At 35.1% G+C, this 15,464-nt stretch overlaps 1 protein-coding gene across 1 annotated transcript in view; it reads right to left on the reverse strand.

Moving 5' to 3' along the window:
- Window positions 1-15,464, reverse strand: part of ARID2 (AT-rich interaction domain 2) — a 192,624-nt gene that overhangs the window by 48,804 nt on the left and 128,356 nt on the right. The window contains 6 exon segments of the mRNA XM_043968863.1: window positions 62-158; window positions 536-550; window positions 552-671; window positions 673-711; window positions 713-789; window positions 875-941. Of these exon segments, the coding sequence (XP_043824798.1) occupies window positions 62-158; window positions 536-550; window positions 552-671; window positions 673-711; window positions 713-789; window positions 875-941 (415 nt within the window).

The following is a 15,464-nucleotide window of genomic DNA, read 5'->3' on the forward strand; positions in this document are numbered from 1 at the left end:
ATAAAGGAAAAGTAAATTTCTGATTTAAAAAAACTGGTTAGGTATATAAATACGTTTTTACCTCTCATTTTTAAAAATCTATCTCTTGACATTAAGCATTTTGTAACAGTATGAAACATTAGGTGAGTAGTTTTGAAATCAACAGGATCCAAAAGAAGCTGGAAAAAAACAAAACAAAAAAATCCTCAAGTAAATTATGTATTCCCTCTTCCATGTTTCATCTAAAGTCTATTATTCAGAATAAAAGCCAAAAAAACTGCTAAAATTTGTTAAGTTGTGCTACTGAAATATACAATTGTTAAAATGGAAGTGCCATTAATAAAAACTTCATATACTTAAACACCTTTAGTTTAGCTTCTTTCTTTCTATAAAATCCCAAGAGTAAATTTTTTGATTCCTTTTTCCCTCCTCCCTTTCTTTCGTGAATTTTAAATAAGGAATATTAATACATTTCTTTTAAAATAATATATTGATAAGTTAAAAGTCTAAAACCAAGTTATAAAGAATGCTTTTCCTTCATTATGATGGTCCTTACCTCTGCTGCAATATTTTCCTAATGTGTCAAGTCCCAATTGCCTTAAAGAAATAAAATGACTATGAGCAGAAAGTAATAGAAACGAAGACAAGTACGATTGAGCTGCCAAAAAGTTAACATTGCCCTCCTCAAAGAAAGAGATTTCGCAAAATCACTGCTATTTGAAGTACTCGTTGGTCCTTCAATATCGTTAATGCCCAGCTTGCGAGGTGGATGAAATAAAGATTCCCAAATCCATTCTCCTGATGTATTTTCTGTGACAGAAAAATATTAAATTTAGACATAAATGTTCTTACTGATTTAGAAAAATATTTAATTATTTGACAATTACTATCTCACCTTGAGATTTGTTTTTGTCAGAAATGAGATCTCGTACTTCATTATCATCTACAATATCTTTCCAAAACTGAAAAGAGATTTTAAAATTAATTATTTTTAAACTTTTAAGGTATAATTATTTTTTATTGATGATACAACTATTTTATAGCTGTAAAGCATTCACAAATTTACTATAGTAAATAGGCCAGATTTTATTTGATCTGATTCTAAGGACTGGTAAATATATACTAAAAATGCTTTGTTTTCAATTGCTAAAATGAATGTAATTTATTATAATCTTTGTACTTTAAATACACAATCTCAAAGAATTTATACCTTTGCTTTTTTATGGAATCATGTTCAATAATGACTATCCATTACATATCACCACTACTGACAAATAGGTAAGACTAGATTAAGAAGTACAAAACAAATCAAGCTTCTAGCCTGCAATTCTACAGAACCAATGAATGATTAATTTGTTAAAACTAAAAATAATGAAAATATACCTATATGCTATAAAGTTGTTTGTTGTTTTTCTTCAGTTTTGTTCATACTAGACAAGCTTACTTTGAAAAAAATAACTGATTAATTTCAAAAGTCAATTTAGAATTTTTCAAATGTCTACATCTCAATGCTTTTCAAATCATCAAATACCAACAATTAAACGGTTCCATGTATTCATTTTCTAAAGGAAGATAAATAATTTTTAAATATCTAAATATTACTTTGTATAAATTTTGGAAATACCATACATTTAGTACATAGTAGTAAAATATCGGTTATAATAATACTTCTTGATATCTTCTCCAACTGAAAATAATTAATATAAGATATATAGTAAAAAATTAATATTATCTGATGTACTAATAACCAGATCTCTATTAAAAAGAATTACTGAGCTTTAGTCAATAGGATAATTACAGGTGTCAATAATAAGGCAATTCTAAATATATTTTAATGAATTTAATTATATTCTAAAGAAACATACAGGTAAATTGGAGAGAATTACAGTAGCAACTTACATTTAGAAGATGGTACTTATGTAAGGAAATCCAGGAACCAGAGTGGGAATCATTATAGAAAACATTTGGTTAACGATGAATGAAGCAAGAGACAGAGCGATGGCATTAGAGACTTCACAGACCACTTGGTCAAAAAGAGGAAATAGATGAACATTCAAAGTTACTGACTGCATAGAGCCCCGATTCTGGGAAGTGGGGCTCCAATAATCTGGCCATCAGCTGGAGATCTCTCAACAAAAGCAAGAAGAGGTAAATAAGTGATTTGTCTTTGACTTAATAATTCTGTCCTGCAAAAACTGTAGGAAATATCAAGGGCAAAATTATATCTTGAGTATGATATTCACCAGTAAGAAGGAAATAGTAGCAGTAGTTTTATAATATATATATAGTTTAAAAAATATATATAATATATTTTTTAAAGCCTTTATTTATATATATAAAGGAAGTCCTGGGAGAAAGCATCCATCTATCCTGGAATTTATGAACTGGAGAGAGGAAAGGTAGAAGAGTAGAATGTATACTCTAAAAGTTTAAAAGGCAACATTTCAAAAGATTCAGAGAAAGGACAGGAAGTATCCTTTAATCAAAAGACTGAAACTCTTTTTGAAGTCATTGAACCCCTTTGATAGTCTGGGAAAAGTTCATTAACCTCTTGTCAGAATGGTATTTAAAAAATCATAAAAATAAAAATACAAAGGCTTGCAAAGAAAACAAATTATATTTAAATATAATTATGAAAAAATATATTTTTAAAACAATTTTGCTAACACACTCCTATAGAAGTAATGAAATTCTAGAGGCAAAAACAAGATGGTGAAGAAAAGAATCTGAGTGTCTTCAATTTCCCTTGAAACAACTTTCAATCGTACCTCAAAATGAATTCTGGAGTGACAAAACCCACAAAAAAGATGAGTGATAAGGGGGCAACCGAGGTGGCGTGGGGGATAAAGCACCGGCCCTGGATTCAGAAGACCTGAGTTCAAATTCGGCCTCAGACACTTGACACTAGCTGTGTGACCCTGGGCAAGTCACTTAACCCTCACTGCCCAAAAAAAAAGAAAAAAAGGGGGGAAAAAAAGATAGGGTATGACAATTTTCAAGTCTAATATGAACTTAGAAGGGACTTCAGTAAAGGTCTGTCTCAGTTAGACAAAAAGAGAACACAGCCCAGTGGGCAGGCAGTGTCCAGACAAGCCAGCATGAGGCTCTAGCCCCAGCACAAATCACTAACAGGGGTCCTGAAGGCCAATTCAGCAGGCCAGAGGCACAGCCAGCCAAGCATGAGACCTTCAGTCATAGTTCAAGAGCTATTGAGCAAGTATGGTAGGCCCAGTGGCCCCACACAGGAGCCAAGCTACAAGCCCAAGAAGCCCCATTTGTATCAGGTACAACCAGGCCAGGTGAGCCCATGAAGTAGGTAACCAAACTCCTGAGGCCGCCAGTACAACTGTCAGAGGCTAACCCCCTGGCACAAGAAGCTTTGGACAGAGCCCCCTGACCCTAGGAGCAGAGCATAAGTTTAACAGGCTATTTTTTTTTTAAAGGACAATGGGGGGTTAAGTGACTTGCCCAGGATCACACAGCTAGTAAGTGTCAAGTGTCTGAGGGCCAGATTTGAACTCAGGTCCTTCTGAATCCAAGGCCAATGCTTATCCACTGTGCCACCTAGCTGCCCCACTGAGCCTAAGTTAGAAGTGAGAAAATATGCTGGAAAAATTAGCATAAAACCAAAAAATAAACAAAGAAAAACACCTATAAGCAAAGCCTCAAAGAAAAATGGAGTTGGTTATGCAACCCCCAAAAAAAAATAATGCCTTAGAAGAGCTCAAAAAGGATTTTTTAAATTACAAAAGAAAGGAAGAATTTAAAATTGGGGAAAGAAAAGGGAATGAGTAAGTAGAATACATGAAAAAAAGAGTCACTAGCTAGGGTAAGGCACAAAAAAATGGAAAAGGATATGATAAAAATTCACCAAAGAAAACTAATCCTTAAAAAAGCAGAATTGGCCAAATGTAAAAGGAGATACAATAATTTCAATTAAAGAAAATAACTCAGAAAGTACAATTGGGGAAATGAAAAAGGAAACAACTTAGAACTGGGCAAGGCAAAGCTAATGACTTTGAGATATCAAGAAACAATAAAAGAAAATCAAAAAAAAAGAGAAAAAATTAAAACTGACCTGAGAAATAGACCTAGGGGAGAGTATTAAGATTATTGGCACTACTTAAAAGCCAGGATCAAAAAAAGTACATGGACAGCAACTTTCAACAAATTATCAAAGAAAACTGTTCTGATATTCTAGAAGGTTAAACAGTAATTAAAAGAATCCACCAATCACCTCCTGAAAAAGATGCCAAAATGAAAACTCCCAGGAATATTATAATCAAATTCCAGAACTTTCAGATCAAGTGAAAATGCTGAAAGCAGCCAGAAAGAAACAATTCAAATATTAAGGAGCCACAGTCAGGATTATACACACAGTATTTAGGACCTTCTACATCAAAAGATTGGAGGGGCTTGGAATATAATATTCCAGAAGGAAAAAGGCATTTGGATTATAATTAAGAATCAACTATGCAGCCAAAACTAAGCTTTCCCTGAACTACTTCAACAGAAAAAAAATGAACAGTCAATGAAAACTAGGGACTTTCAAATATTCCTGATGAAAAGGGCCAAAGCTTGGGGCGGCTAGATGGCGCAGTGGATAGAGCACCGGCCCTGGAGTCAGGAGTACCTGAGTTCAAATCCGGCCTCAGACACTTAACTAGCTGTGTGACCCTGGGCAAGTCACTTAACCCCAATTGCCTCACTAAAAAAAAAGAAAAAGAAAAGGCCAAAGCTAAACAGAAAATTCAGTTTTTAAATGGAACACTCAAGAGAAGCATAAAAATATAAAGACTCAAAAAAAGCATAAAAAGGGAAAAAAAATAAGGTTAAACTGTTTAACAAAAAGTGTACACATAACTAAAGATGAAGATGATACTTCCAGGTCTTATTAGGACAGTTAGAAAGAGTATATATAGAGGGTGTGGGTATAAATTGACTTTGATGGGATGATATAAAAAATGTTAAGAGGTAAGAAGAATTTCACTGGGAGAAGAGGGAAGAAAGAGGTAGAATAGGGTAAATTTTATCACATGAAGAGGCAAGATAGGCCTATTACAATGAGAGGAGGGAGACAGGGGTGAGCATTACTTTAACCTTACTCTCATCAGATTCAGCTCAAAGAGGAAATCACACACTCAGGTATAAAAATCTATCTTACCATATAGGGAATTAGGAGGGGAATGGGGGGGCAAGGAAAAGGGGGTGAACTGATATAAGAGGGAAGACAAAGGGAAGTAGTCATTTGAAGCAAAAATACTGGTGAGGAGGGAAAGGGTAAAAAGAAAGAGCAAGAATCAGGGGAAAAATAGAATAGAAGGAAATACACAGTAATCATAACTGTGAATGTAAATGTGTTGAACTGCACCCATAAATTGAAGCAGATTGCAGTGCAGATTAAAATAAGAATTCTACAGTGTTGTGTTACAATAAACACATTTGAAGCAGAGAGACACACACAGGAGTAAAAGTAAAAGGATAGAGCAGAATCTATTATGAATTCAAGCTGAAATAAAAGAAGCAGGGGTGACAATCATGTTCTCAGACAAGCAAAGACAAAAATAAATCTAATTAAGAGATAAGGAAGAGGGGCAGCTGGGTGCGCAGTGGATAAAGCAGCTGCCCTGATTCACGAGGACCTGAGTTGAAATCTGGCCTCAAACACTTGTGACACCTACTAGCAAGTCACTTAACCATCACTGCCTCTCAAAAAGAGAGAGAGAGAGAGAGAGAGAGATAAGGAAACTTCATCTTACTAAAAGGTACCACAGACATTTAAGTAAAATCAATACTAAAAATAAATACGTCTAGTGGTACAGGATCCACATTTCTAAAGAAGTTAAAGTAGGAAATAGAGAGTAAAACCACACTAGTGGAAGACCTCAACTTTCTCCTCTCAGTACTAAATAACTCTAACCACAAAATAAACAAGAAAAGAGTTAAGGAGATAAATATAATTTTAGGAAAAATAGGAGAGACCTCTAGAGAAAACTGAATGAGGACAGGAAAGCATATACCTTTTTCTGAGCAGAACACAGCATCTACATAAAAACTGACCATGTATTAGGGCATAAAAACCTCATACTGAAATGCACAAAAGTAGATCAATTAATCCTTTTCAGATCATGAGGAAAGACAGACTAAAAATTATATGGAAACTAGATAATCTAATCTTAAAGAATGAGTGGATCAAAGAAAAATCATAGAAACAATCAATTTCATCAACAAGAATGACCAAAAAATGAGACAACATACCAAAGTTTATGGTATGCAGCTAAAGCAATATTTAGGGGAAATTTTATATCTTGTGAGAAATGATTATTTCTTACCAATATCTTGGAGATTCAGAGTCACCCACCCCCACTACCATCCTTGCTGTGGGCACAACAGCCTTTCTGAAATAGGAGAGGTTAAGGAGCCATTTTTGTCAATCTCTTACCAGTCATGATTGATTAAAATTGATTTTCTTGTAATTATTTTAATCATCACAACCTCTAAATGCTTACATCAATAATATAAAGAGAAAATCAATGAATCAGACCTACAACTAAAAAACACAAGAAAAACAATTTAAAATCCCCAATTAAACTCCAAATTAGAATTTCTGAAAATCAAAGGACTGATTAATAAAATTGAAAGTAAAAAAAGCCATTGAGCTAATAAATTAAACTAGAAGCTGGTTTTATAGAGTAAAATATCCAATAAAATAAAGCATTGGTTAGTTTGATTAAAACAAAAGAAGAAAATCTAATTACTGGTATCAAAAATGAAAAAAAAATTAATTCACCACCAAACAAAGAAGAAATTAAAGTAATAATTAAGCACCATTTTCCCCAACTGCGTCGATAAGTCTGAGAATCTAAGCAAAATGGCTGAATATTTACAAAAATATAAATTGCCCAGATTAACAGAAAAGGAAATAGAATAAATAACTCCATCTTAGAAAAAGAAATTGAACAGGTCATCAATAAATAAATAAAACTCCTCAGGGTCAAATGGATTCACAAGTGAAATTCTACCAAATATTTCATTTTACAACAAATATAAACCAGGAAGAATCAAAACAGAAAGAAAACTATAGATCATTTTTCCTAATGAATATTTTTTAAAATAATAAACATTTTTATTTAAAGCTCTGAGTTTCAAATTTTATCCCTCCTTCCCCTCCCTTTCTCCCTGAGCTGGAAAGCAATCAGACATAGGTTATACATGTACAATTATGTACAACATTACTATATTAGTCCCTAATAAATATTGATGAACAATTTTTAAATAAAATACTAGCTAAAGAGATCACAAAAATATATCACAAGGTATTACACAATATGACCAGATGGGATATCAAGTATAATGTAAAGAGCAGTCAGTCAACAAGCATCTATTAAGAGCCTACTATATGCCAGGCACTGTATGATGTATTGGGGGATACAAAGACAAAAAATGAAGCAATCTCCACTTCCTGATCTTACATTCTATTTAGGAGACAACACATAAAAGTGTGTAGAGAATAAATACAAAATGCAAGGTTGGTTCAATAGGCATGAAAACTCTCAAAACACAAACTGACCATGACCAATAACCATAAGAAATCATATAATTATCTCAATAGATGCAGAAAAAGCCTTTGAAAAATACACCTATCCTATTTAAAAACACTAAAGAACACATAAATAATTTTTCTTAAATGATAATAGTATCTATCTAAAAGCATCAACATGCATAATCTCCAATTGGGATAAGCTAAAAATCGTTTCCCAGTAAGAGCAGGGGTGAAGGCATCCTTCAAATCCTTGCCTCAGACACTTGATACTTACTAGCTGTATGACCCTGGGCAAGGTCACTTAACCCCCATTGCCCCACCCCCACCCAAAAAAAGAAGGAAAGGAGAAAGTTGGGAAACCATTTTTACAGCAAGCACCTCATTTCTCAATATATAGAGAAATGATTCAAATGTATAATAATACAATCATTTCCAAGTGATAAATGGTCAGACAAATGACCAGGCAGTTTTCAGAAGAAGAAATCAAAGCCATCTAACCAGTATAAATAAATGCTCTAAATAACTATTGATTAGAGAAATGCAAATTAAAACAACTCTGAGGTATCACCTCACAACTATCAGATTGGCTAATATGAAAGAAAAGGAAAATAATAAATGTTGGACATATGAGAAATTGGACATTAGATGCACTGTTGGTGGAACTGTTCTGGAAAGCAATTTGGAACTATGCCCCAAGGGCAACAAAACAGTGCCTATCCTCTGCTCTAGTAATACCACACTACTAGTAGACCTGTATCTCAAAAAGAATTTAAAGAAAGGGGGGAGGAGGATAAAGGACCTATTTGTACAAAAATATTTATAGCAGCTCTTTTTGTATTGGCAAAGAATTGGAATCGAGGTGATATCCATCAAATGGGGAATGGGCTGAACAAGTGGTATATGAAATGAACGGCACATTTCAAAAAAACCTGGACTTATATGAAATGATGCAAAGTGAAATAAGAGAATATGGTACAGCAGTATCAGCAATATTGCATGATGATCAATAATTTAGCTATTTTCAGCAAGGACAATGATTAAAAACAATTCCAAAGGCTCATGATGAAAAATGCTATCCACCGCCAGAGAAAGAAATGATGGAGTCTGAATGCAGATTGAAGCATACTATTTTTCACTTTCTGTATTTTGTATGTGTACGGTTTTTGTGTCTTTCCCTTTGGGTCTGTCTTCTTTCACAACATGATTAATATGAAAGAATATTTTATATGATTAAAAATACATAACTAAAATAAAATTGCTTACTGTCTCAGGGAGGAGGAAGATGAGAGAGTGGAGAAAATTTGAACTTAAGTATAAATAATAAAGGAACCGGCATATTGGGGCAGCTAGTGGTACAGTGGATAAAGTACTAGCTCTGGATTCAGGAGGACCTGAGTTCAATCCAGCCTCAGACACTTGCAACTTACTAGCTATGTGACCATGGCAAGTCACTTTACCCTCATTGCCCCGCAAAAAATAAATAAAATAAAATAAAATTTTTAAATGAATGTTAGAAATTATTTACAGTGTAATTTGGGGGGAAAATATATATTTTTTAAATGTAAGCTCCTTTTTTCATTTTGTCTTTGTATCTTTAGCTTTTAGCACTTGCCTGCACATTACTGGCACTTAATAATAAATTGTTGTTGATTTGGAAGATATTGGAAACTCCCTCATTGGAACTATTTAAAGGCTGGACAAATGATTGTCATGTTTATTATAGAGGGGATACTTCTACAGGTATGAGTTGTACAAAATTACTTTTGAGGTCCTTTCCAGTTTTGAAATTGTGATCCTATTCCTTATCTTCAGAGGAAAACAGTATTTACTATATAAAGAACTACAAAAAAAAAGCATAACTCATTTTATTTTATACTGAACAGAAGTTTATTCTTAAATGAAGTTATGAAGTCACTGGTATGGATTTGTCCTTTCCCAATCCATCCATACCTTCTTATCCAGTGTGAATCTTATCCAGTTCTTTTCACAAATTCTCCAAGAAAAATATAGCAAATGGGCTAGAAGACCTCCTTTGGTTCTTTCTATTCTTTGGAGGCAAAATAGGCCATTTCAGCTGTCTCTCATTCTTGCTGACTGATCTATATGATTTAATGGTCATGTATATACTAGGTTATTTCTTCTACACCAATCCCACTCACAGGACAAATTTCATAAACACGCTGAAGCCTATCACCCTGTTACCTGTTCTTCCCATTCACGTTTGGATTATAGTAGTTTAAACTAAGCACACTGTACAATTTCCCAAGTGTAATCCAAGTCTAATTATACCACATAAATAAATGAGTGATTGAAAAACTACTTGTAAGCAATTTGCCAAGAACTGCGCTAAAGCACTGGGGATACAAATTCAAGTAAGGCTGTCTCTGCCCTCAAAAACCTTATGGGTCTAAGAGGGAAAACAACAGCTCAAGAGTAGTGGGAAGAGAGGAGTATTTTATAGAGAGAATAATGAATGACTAGATAGTGCAATTTAAATGAGAAGTCTTGCTAGGAACAATAGTGTTCATTTGATTACTGTTTTCTAAGCCAGAGTTTGGTTAGGAGAAAGGAGAAGAGAAGATAAGTGTACAGGATGTGCACAGCAAGTGTACAACAAGGGCATGAAAGGTGGAATGGTGTGAGGTGCGATATATAGTAAAATACTTATCAATAAAAGCCCAAGGTCACAGGGGTGGAACCCTTATCCAGATAAAAGTGGAGTCCGGAGACCTCTGAACATTGGACACTGTTAATCACCCTCCCCTCTTGGAAAATCTACTTTCTTTGGGTTATCATGATGCTCCCTTCTCTTGATTCTCCTACCCTATGACTTTTTCTTAGACTCCTTTGCTGGATCATCATCCATTATCAGCTCCAATAATTGTATCTGCTCTGTTCTGGGCCCTGATCTCTTCCCTTTATGATTTCTGTGTATGAAATAATCACCTCCAGCCAGATAAATCTCAAATCTACCCCCTAGTCCTGAGCTCCAGTCCTACATTACCAACTGCCTATTACTAGACATGTTCCAATTTGTAAGTATCAAACACAATATGTCGGGGCAGCTAGGAAGTTCAGTGGATAAAGCACTGGCCCTGGATTCAGGAGGACCTGAGTTCAAATCCAGCCTCAGACACTTGACACTTACTAGCTGTGTGACCCTGGGGCAAGTCACTTAGACCCTCTCTGCAAAAAACAAACAAACAAGAAAACAACAAAAAAACCCTAAACACAATATGTCCAAATAAATAAGCATTAACTTTCCCTCTGATAGCCACCTCCCTTCTGATCTTCCCTTTTGAGGGAATATGATAATGGTGGATGGGAACTAGGGCTATGATTTTATTGTTTAGAGAATTACTGATGAGGAAACTTTACTAATTCAAACTGGCCTTGACTCTCCAATTTAGGGTTTCTAGAGAGTTGCCGTTAAGGCAACAAAGGTTAAGTGACTTACACATAAGTAGCAGTGGTATATGTGAAGAGACAAAAACAGAACCCAGGTTTTCCTGAATCCTAAGCCATACTATTTCAAGACTACATGCTGTCTCTCCAAATGTCCCAATTTCTATCAAGGAACTACATTATTTTTAGTCACCCAGGCTCATAATCTCAGATGTTATCTCAGATTTATTAATCTCACTCTTAGCCCACTTATCCAGTTAGTTGACAAATCTTTTTATTTACCTCCCACAACCTTCTCTAGCTTCTTATTCCTTTCACAGCTACCACCCGAGTTTCGGGCCTCATTATCTGTTATTTGTTTCTACTGCCAAAGTTTTCTAATTGAACTCCTTGCCTCAAGTTTCATCCCCTCTCTAATCCATTCTCCACACAGCTGTCAAAGTGCAAGTCTGACACGTCACTTTTATATTCAATAAATTCCAGTGGATCTTATTACTGTTCAGGATGGTATAAAAACCTGTTTGGCATTTAAAGCCCTTCATAACTGGGACTCAATCTGCCCTTTCAACCTTATACATTATTTCCCTATACCTGGACTCTATGGTAAAGGCATACTAGACAACTTTTCTGGTATTTCATGATGCTCTATCTACAATCATTGTTGGCTATCCCCCACACCCAGCATGTACTCTTTTCTCCCCAATTCTTAGAATTACTAGGTTTTTATTTTGAAGATTCAGGTCATGAACCACCCTTCTATACATAATTTCCTTTTTCATTTCCTGCCACCTACCAGTTCTCTAACCTTAAAAATCAATTTTCTTCTATTTTGACCAACCCATAAATCTATTTCTCCCCAACGGAATGCAAACTCCTTGAGAGCAGGGACGGTTTCATTTTGGCTTTGTACCTGAGGGTCTAAAATGGTGCTGACATAAGTAGGCACTTAAATGATTCTACTTAATTTTTGCCATAGCTCGTTGCTTTTATGTGTCAGTCTTTCATACACATACCTAAAAAAGAACTAACCTCAATGGGCTGCTGATTCAGACATATATCATATGGACAATATATTATTTTCATCTAATTTATTTTTCCATCGTTTAACCAATCTCATTTTACTGCAAATTTCACTAAGGAGGCTTTGTAGTGTTACAGGGCAAGATACAAAATTAATATGATATCATCTATTCCCACTAGAGAGCTTCATGATCATCAAGGAATTTGTTTACTTATGCTCATCATAGTATACTAGTGAACATTTTAAGTTGATTCATCACCCTTCCTTATACCCTACAGTTCAGGAAAACTTGGCTTCTCTCTTTTCCTCATATACAAAACTCTACCTCTAATCTCCCTACCCTAACACTGACCATCACCCACACCTGGAATACACTCACTTCTCAATTTCACCTCACAGAATCCATCACCCTCTGCAAGCCCCAACTTTTCCTGATGCAAATTGATAGTATATTACCTCCCTAACTACCCTGAATTTACTTTTGTAGTAAAATAATGGGAATTTGGCAGAATCAACAGCTAAAGAAGTAAAAGAGTCTAGAGACAACCAGAGTCCAGACCAGAGTCCAGTTTCCCTGAGACATCTCAACACTCAAAGAAGACAAGATTTCAAAGACTTTAAATGAACAGTTTTGTTTTGGTTTTTCCTTCTGTTATTATATACACCATCTGTAATATGTATTCTCTGCAAGAGGCCCTCCCTCTGTAGAGATTGTCAAAGCGTGGATTCATGAGGGACTGCTCCTCTGGACAAATTTCCCCGGTTTGCTCGCTTCCTATAATGTTATTAACATATTGTTTGTTAGCATAGGGTATTATAGTCTGTTATTTTTTACTGTTTTATCAAGGAAACCACTCATGTTCCTCAAAGAAACAAAGTGGGAGGATGTGTAAAATAATGGAATTTGGCAGACGCCCAGGGGTCCAACTGGATTGATCTAGTAGTGTTTGAATTGGGTGTGAATGAGAAACTACTGATGATAGATTTGAGCCACACCTGGCCCACGCTGTTAAACCTAGTCTAACTTGGCCAACCCCGATAGTGTCCTCAGAGCTGTGGACTGTGTCATCAACAGGGGAACAAGTCTCAGCCACACAACTTGAAGGACCTCCCCTTTGGGGGAGGGAGAAAGAAGTAGAAAGGGGGACCCCAACAGAAGTAGCTCACTGGCTCGCTTGCATCGCTCTCTCTCTCTGGCCTGGGAGAAGCTTTTGGAGCAGACTGGAGACAGGCTGAACAGCTGACTCCAAAGAAATTACAGACCCCTGCTGGTGAGTTAATAAAATCCAGCTCTTTGAATTAGCTGAGCTTAAAGCGAGTTTGGGTTGTGAGATAGCCTTTGCTAGAGGCCAGGGAGAGTATTCATTTTCCTCTTTCTCTATTTCCTTGACCTTGACTTTTAATAAAACCTGATTGTTTGGGAAAAAAAAGGCTGTTAATCTCCTTTCTTATTGGCCTGGAGAAATAACTAAAAAAGGCAGTTCAGAGGGGAGGAACCTTTAGACCTAGAGGTCCCTCATTATTTTCTGAACCCCAATATTTGGCGAGCCACCCAATTAACTCTCCTCATATTAAATTTGGCCCTTACACTTTGTATTTTATTCTCTACACACTTTATATGTTGTCTCCTAAATAGAATATAAGATCAGGAAGTGAGGATTGCTTCATTTTCGTCTTTGGTATCCCCAATACATCATACAGTGCCTGGCATATAGTAGGCTCTTAATAGATGCCTTGTTGACTGACTGTTCTTTACATTATACTTGATATCAATATTTCACAAATCACTGAGAAAAGTGATTTCCATGATCATGTCACAGAATCTTGTATAATTTTAACACATAACAAAATGATGATAGCCATTAGAACAACAATTTTTTTCTATCAAATAAATACAACAATAAAAATCAGTAATCCATAATCCTAAAAGATCACAGGAGCATTCTCCATATATAATCACCCAGAACTAGAAGAGATTTTCAGAGCCCATCTAGTCCAATCAACATTTTACAGATGTGAAAGTCAGATTCCAGGAAGATTATGACTTACCCCGACGACATGGAGCCAGCAGCACTCTTGCCCCTGGGGCTCTGTGTATTGCAGGCCTTCACAACTAAGATGTTCCCAATGCACAGACAACAACACTCCTTAAAGATTTCCATTCTTTGGAAATCTTCTCCTTCAAATATTTTGATCATCAGTCCCTGTAATCTTTTAAAATTGTGTTGCCACCAGTCCACATTGCTTGTATATTTATTTAGCTATGATGACCATTCTTTTTTTACTTCTTCTCTTAATTGCTTGCTATAACTTCTGTAAACCAAATTCTAAATAAAGTATAAATATGCTTCTCTAGTCACCACTGAGAAAAAATCACTACAATGAGGCCTGCAGATCCAACCTCATCTTAATTCTTTTTTTCCTTCTGGTTTTATCTACAAGTGATCTGATTTAGCTCCACCTCATGCAATACTCTTTATACATTTGCCTTTCTGTTTATCTGTTTTCATTATTTTGTGAGATGGTATAGCTTATAATCATCCAACATCTTCCCCTATATTTTTTTGTTTCAACATCAAAAGCATGGTTTATTTTCTTTGCATTTTTACAAAGTATGCTATTATTTGATAAATGTTAAATTATAGGTGTGGCAAAAAAGAAATTGTTTATATAATTCAATTTAAAAATAAGGAAGAGAATTCTTCCATATCTTTAATTACAATACAGATAAGTGAAATTTACACAGGAAAAGCACTACCAAGCTTATTAAAATAACCATTTAATATAAGAATTCTATTGAAATATTTACTAGATTAAAATATTTAACTGGTGTTTAAGAAAAACAGAAACAGAATTATGAATACATTTTTTTTTTTGGTGAGGCAATTGGGATTAAATGACTTGCCCAGGGTCACTACAGCTAGTAATGTGTTAAGTGTCTGAGGCCAGATCTGAACTCAGGTCCTCCTGAATCCAGGGCCGGTGCTCCATCCATTGTGCCACCTAGCTGCCCCTATTATGAATACATTTTTAAAACCAGGACCGAAAATTATAAAGCTAGATCATCTCATACTATATGAAACAGAACATCTTGACAAACTATAAGATTATAAAACAAATTGCCCTTAATAGAATTAACACTGCAAAACAGGTGGACTGCTAGCTTGTATTAAAATAATTTATTAAAGACCAAATTATTTTATTATCTTAAAACTCTAATTTTTTATGCCTTTTATGTAAATTTTAAATGAGTCCTATATGATGCTTTGCAAATTACCTTACAGCCTAACGAGTGGAAATCTTAACGAATATATTATTCTATCAGAAGACTCATTATGTTTCTCTCCAAAGCCTCCATTCCTCTGAACTTCCCTCTTCTTGGTGAGAGGATGACAATCCTTCTACTCATCTGAGTTCACAACCTTACAGTCATACAAACACCTATTTGGCATTTAAAGTTCTTTATAAGAGGAGGCCCCCTAGCCTCTAGGCCCCTTGTTTCTTGAACAGCTAGGG

The sequence above is a fragment of the Dromiciops gliroides genome, chromosome 5 (genome assembly GCF_019393635.1).
Source record: "Dromiciops gliroides isolate mDroGli1 chromosome 5, mDroGli1.pri, whole genome shotgun sequence".
In the NCBI taxonomy this organism is placed as follows: domain Eukaryota; kingdom Metazoa; phylum Chordata; class Mammalia; order Microbiotheria; family Microbiotheriidae; genus Dromiciops; species Dromiciops gliroides.